Here is a 6,215-nt window from a genome sequence, read left to right as displayed (position 1 = left end):
TTAAAAACATAAAATCAAGGCTGTGCTCAGTGATTAAATCATTAATTAAAAATGTTTTCCCAGCTAAAGATCTAACATTTAATAAAGCCAGCTTAAGTGTTTTAGAAGATAAATTAACAATCGACTTTTTTATACCGTTAAATAAAGCTATACACATTCAAGCTATTTATTGCAGAGGGGGAAATATTATGGAAACGGTAGTAATTTAAAAAAAAAATGTATTCCCTTTTCACTCCTCGATGTTGTCAGCGTGTGCTAACTTCTACTTGAAGAAGAAACAGGATTTGTAGAAATTTACTAGGTTTGATGTGAGGCAGTGTAAATCTCAGGTGTTATGACAGGTCAATCTTTCCCCCAGAAAATTGTTTTTTGTTTTTTTGTTGTCGTTTTTTTTTTTTTTCCAAGCTTAGCGTCTCAGTAATCTGTCATATGGCTTTCCTACAATTTTAGGGGTGAGTGGGACTCCAGACTTATGTAAGGGTGTGTGATTATAAGAAAGAGGCTGTGAGCTGAACATACCATATTTGCCAACTCAAAGAGCCTTCTCTTGTGAGGAAGCAGCTGTCTGTTGCTGCCGTGCACAGGTAAAAACCTCTGGTCATCTCTACACAAGCTTCTGCATGCAAAGTTTTAGTTTAAAAGTCTTTCAGTTAATTTTTCTCTTGCGTCAGAGTCTGTCTGAAACCTTTGCTCATCATGGCTGAAACTGGAACTTGCACATCTGTCATTAACATGCGTTACCAAGATGGCAGCGAGGGAAGCCCCTCCAACCATGCCAAGTTTAAAAATCAAGATTTTGCTCAGATAAAAGCTGACTGCCTCCGCAGCGGGCGACTGTTTGTGGACAACACCTTCCCACCTAACAGTGGTTCTTTGGGTGACCTGCCTGATCTGAGCACTTCGCAGGAGAACGACCGGCAGTAAGATACTTTTTATCAAATACTTTGAAGTACTTATTGTCAAATCATCATATAGTGTTATATACTATTTTTTTCTTACTGAAGTAAATGTATTTATCTTTTTTGTGTATGTGTGTAATACAGTACAGGTTTCCTTTGGCCAATTTGAAGTGTTAAGTGTTAAACAAATGATTCTTCTTCACTGTCTCCTCTAGGATATTTTGAAATTACAAAAAATCAATGATGAGTCCGCTTTCTGTATTGATGGAGCCTCACGATTTGACTTCGGGCAAGGCCTTGTGGGTACGCAAAAATGTCTTGGTTATAACTAAAGACGACAAAAATTAAATGTGGCACATCTGATAAAACTATTACTTGTCTTCTTTTAACAGGTAACTGCTGGTTTCTTTCTGCAATATCAGCACTGACGTTTTAAAAAAAACTGTTGGCACAAGTTGTGCCTTTGGACCAGTCCTTCAAGAATTACACAGGAATATTTCACTTCAGGGTAAAGAATTAATAACTAACAAGCCTGATGAGATATTCCTTTCACAGTGGGGCTACATTATAAAATACAATAGTTTTATTATCTTGCATCTGTTTCAGTTCTGGAGGTTTGGAAAGTGGGTAGATGTAATCATTGATGATTATCTGCCAACAATCAACAAGCAGTTGTTGTTAGCACATAGCACATGTGGAAATGAGTTCTGGGTTCCACTGCTGGAGAAGGCATATGCCAAGTAAAAACCATTCTTCTCTCTCTCACACACACACACACATGTGCGGCACAAACACCAGATAAAGACACACGTTTTTCTCTTTTGGCTGCTTCAGAATTTGTGGTTCATATGCAGACATGCATTGGGGGTCACCATCAGAATCCTTCAAAGACTTCACTGGAGGGGTGACCATGACTTACAAACTCAGGGAGGCCCACTCAGCAGGCCATGATGCCGAGCTGTGTTTTCTTGTCATTGTTATAGACATGCCCTTTTGAGTGATTTGAAAACTGTTTGACATCCTTTTTTCCCATTTTCACATTCAACAGATTCCACCAGGGGTAAGCAAACAAATAGCAAACTCCAACTAAAAGCAAATTCCACATTTAAATAACTTGAACAAGACAAGCCGGTGGTCAGGAAACAATTTCATTGCACTTAACAACTTTCATATTGCTTCCAGACCCCGCAAGGACACCTAGGGTCCTCTTTTTTGATGGTAACAACCCCCTGAAGACACCCAATTTTTACAGCTTCAACAGCGATCTGACCGAACTACACAGTCTGGAACCTGGAGAGTATGTGATCATCCCGTCCACCATGAAACCCAACATGACTGCCGATTTCATTCTTACTGTCTACACCAAGGCTGATGTTGAGATCAGGTAAAGACCCATGAGAGACTTTATTCCCAAAGAATGACAAAATGCTTATTTGAACACATGCTTTCCTAGCAGCATTTTAAAAAGTGTTGCAAGACACATAAGTCTCACCTTTTTACACACTTTCTGCTGTACCCAGCTCCCACACTGGAGGTGATGAAGAGGAGGAATTGATTCTTCCTCAGGTATAAAATAAGAGGTTGCTGTGCATACTGTAACGTACTTAATACACTTCAAGTTATCATCTCATATGTTTTGTTTTCTTTAAGATCCGAGACAAGCCCAAAAAGGAGACCACAGATAAGGACGCTAACCTTATTTCCTTGTTTAACCTGTATGCAAATCAGGTCAGCTGTATATTTTTTAATGATTGCTCCTCATATTTTACTCCTGTGCCGTTTGTCCTTTTCATTTTTTTTAATCTGCACTGAACAGTTTTAGTTGCTTCTGTGTTGTAGAATAGTGAGCTGCTGGCTGGACAACTCCAGAAACTCCTGAATGACAGGTTCCCTCATGGTAAGATGATCATTTGTGCTTTCAGAATATTTAAAATGCTACCTCATTTTGTAATAAACAAGACTAAAAACGGTTTTGTCTACCATCAATAGGAACGTTGTATGACTTTGGTTTGGATACCTGCAGGAGTATGATTGCCTTGGTGGACGTATCCTCAAATACTGAAGTATATTCCTGCTCTTGTTTTGTTCTACCACACCCAAACTGACCAAACCTGACTTTCAGTAACAGTCTGATTAGGAATAGCACAGTTTCGTCTGCAGTGATGGGGAGTAACGGAATACATGTACCGCCGTTACGTATTTAAAATACAAAATATGAGTAACTGTATTCCGTTACAGTTACCGTTTAAAAAGGTGGTATTTAGAATACAGTTACTTTGTTGAAATAAATGGATTACACGGCGGTACTTCCCTGTTTCATATTGTGGCGGGTCAGGACTGTTTGGGTTCTGTTTGACAGCTACGTTCTGTTGTTCCAGGTGGCAGCGTTACGGTTGCCATGGTTACAGAGTGACGCTCTCTCTCTGCGTGTTTCCTGGGTGAGAGAGGTCTTTTTGTTGTTGTTGTGCTAAGCTAATAGGGAGAATGCTACCGGTATAGCTCTAAAGCATGCAGCCTGATGGGCAGTGTAGTCCGTGCTGCAGGGAGAATGGACTGCCATACCCGTGATGTGTCTGTGAGTGAGGAGGGAGAAAAAGGAAAAGTACGAGCTGTCATCGAGCAGAAACGGGAGCTGGAAGCATGTAAATATAATAATAACCACTGCAGCCAAGAAGAGTGCCTGACGAGCCCAGTTGTAAGTAAGCTATTAAGACTCGACTGTACGCTGTGTTCGTGTTTTCCTCCGAAACAATAAGTTCCGTTGGAGCAGCCTTTCAACGCCTCTCTTTGTCTCTCGCAAGCAAACTTGACCCAGACAACAAAGTAAAGCTATTTTTCGGCTACGAGCCCGACACAGAACCCACCGTATTAGCCAGAGGTCCCTTTACTACAGTTCGGAGCCGCGGACCTTCAGTAACAGTAATAAATCACAGCAATAGTACATTCACGTAGTTGTAAACAGCATGATAACATATTAAGTAATCCAAAGTATTCAGAATACCTTACTCTCATCGAGTAACGTAACGGAATACGTTACAGAATACATTTTGGGGCATGTATTCTGTAATCTGTAATGGAATACATTTTAAAAGTAACCTTCCCAACACTGTTCGTCTGTGATTTCCTTAATGTACGCAGCTTGACCAAAGGATGACAATGTCTTTTACTGAATTTTTGATTCTTTGGAACAAGATTCAAGAATACAAGGTAAAACAGCAAATGCAGGACATATTTCAAATAATTCCTCTAACTTTTAGAGCTGTATTTCCCTCAGACACTGATATTTTTTTAAGTTCAGTGTCTGACATGTAGTTAAAAAAAATAAATGTTGCTTTGAAAGTGCTCCTTTTTCCTAAATGTCAGGTAATTTCTTTTTTCTGCAGAAACTCTTCCATCAATCTGATCTTAATCAAAGTGGATCCCTGACTGACCTCGAGCTCCAGAAAGCAGTTGAGGCTGCAGGTAACACTAGTTGTTTTTGCATTTTAGTTCAGAATTGTGTTCATGTTATAACTGCAGTACTCGTCATCACTTTGTCCTCATATCATTACCAGGTCTGAATGTGAATGACAGAACGGTGAGGCTGATGATGTTTCGGTATTCACGCTTCTCTGTCACCACGTTGGAGGATTTCATCACTCTCATGTTGCGACTGGATAAGATGTCAAGTAAGAGAGACAGCAATCACCAAGTACATCAACAAATAAATCTGTTGAATTTATCAAGTTCAAAATGTGATTAAGTTTATTTTGCATTGACTGTGTTTTTCCTCACAGACATTTTCAAGGACAAATCATCTGATGGAACAATGCGCTTGACCTGGGATGAGGCAAGTCACTAAATGCCCTTTAATCTTTCATTATTAATAGTTTTTAATATTATGTGTATTAGATCATGTTGTGCCTGCCTTTTACTTTGAAAGTATGTTTTAGTGTAGCTACAATATGCAACATTTGTAAAGTTAGAATTCTGTTTAAAAAAATAAAGATCAACACCTGAGTATATATGAAATGGCCACTGTAATACATTCTTATTAATGTGCAGTACACAGTCACTTGAATAATACATTTATTAGCTACCCTTTCCTCTGTTTCAGTGGAGCAACATCTCCATGTACAACTAGACCAAAGTGAGCTCAGGAGAGCTGCAGGAGAAGACTACAACTAGACCTGCATGGGAGCTGGATGATTTGTATAGCAGTAGCAAACATACTACTAACCATTACTTACACTTGGAGCTAGAGAAAGGATTTTCTTTTTCTTTTGAAAAGCAAATAAGCCAACTAGAATTTTTTGGACACTCACTGTTATCATTTGTTCATGTAAGAATGAGTGCTTTGCAAAAGTACACCTTGAAGACTTTACTTAATCTTTACAAAAGATTACGATGGAAATATGTGATATCTTGATGAATCAAGCAGATATTTGAAGTTTACACAGCACCATTCTCGCATGAAAATATCTTAAAAGTTTATTTTGTGACCCAGAAAGAGTAATATTTCAAACTCTGCCACTCTGTGTTCCTCCGCCACTTCCTCGTTTGAGTTTTGGATGAAATGGATTCTGGGATATTGCATTCCGTCATTTCAAGCTAATTGGAGACCAGAACAGCCAATCAGATATTTTTGCATCCAAGTCTGTGATTGGCTGGTTTTGTGGCACAAATATAACGGTGTACACAAAGAGTTGAGCGCGCACAGGCAGAAATGTTGAGAGTGCGAGCAACACATTGCGAGCGAGCGCAAATACAAAAACTGAGCGAGAGGGGCTGCTATTGTGTGTGTGTGTATGGATAATAGCAAACACTGAAATACATTTTTAGCACGCAGCGATGAATTTTGTTCACTCAAATTCAGCTTTTCTTCACTCAAAATAAATTTCTCCTCAAAATGCAACACTTGCACCTGCAAACTTTTTTTCACGTGCGCTCAATTTTTTTTTACGTGCGCTCAGAATAGTGGCACAAAAATAACGCCATAAAAGACTGCCCCACTCCAGTCGAACTCCGTGTAGCTACTTGGCTTGTTGAAGCTACCCGGGTGTTAGCTGGTCTAAAAAGTTCCCTCATCTCACTTTTAACCGTGCTGTGGGTAACACTGGGTGCAGTTGAGCCCGTCCCATCTCGATCAAGTGACGAGGACAACGATGTGACCGTTTCAGGAGATGATAAAATATTTCTTAACACCCCGATAGCTTGCTGAAGAACTCGAGTTTCTTCTCCCCCCTCCATGCTGTCAGACACTTGAAAGTGACCCGCGCGTGCTTCTCAGCCAATCACAGCGGTACAGACACCCAGCCTTCCGTTTCCACTATACTC

At 39.8% G+C, this 6,215-nt stretch overlaps 1 protein-coding gene across 1 annotated transcript; it reads left to right on the top strand.

Moving 5' to 3' along the window:
- Positions 1-1,166: 1,166 nt before the first annotated feature.
- On the top strand, positions 1,167-4,740 carry LOC148100918 (calpain-1 catalytic subunit-like). Its single transcript, XM_087847359.1, has 10 exons — positions 1,167-1,202; positions 1,292-2,283; positions 2,420-2,465; positions 2,550-2,627; positions 2,739-2,796; positions 2,889-2,944; positions 4,038-4,106; positions 4,283-4,361; positions 4,454-4,567; positions 4,676-4,740. The coding sequence occupies exons 2-10, from the start codon at positions 2,219-2,221 to the stop codon at positions 4,738-4,740; spliced, it is 630 nt and encodes a 209-aa protein (XP_087703485.1). The 5' UTR covers positions 1,167-1,202; positions 1,292-2,218.
- The last annotated feature ends 1,475 nt before the right edge of the window (positions 4,741-6,215 follow it).

This window comes from Neolamprologus brichardi, chromosome 10, assembly GCF_056152115.1.
Source record: "Neolamprologus brichardi isolate AB-2024 chromosome 10, ASM5615211v1, whole genome shotgun sequence".
In the NCBI taxonomy this organism is placed as follows: domain Eukaryota; kingdom Metazoa; phylum Chordata; class Actinopteri; order Cichliformes; family Cichlidae; genus Neolamprologus; species Neolamprologus brichardi.
This window is presented reverse-complemented; position numbering and strand designations above follow the sequence as displayed.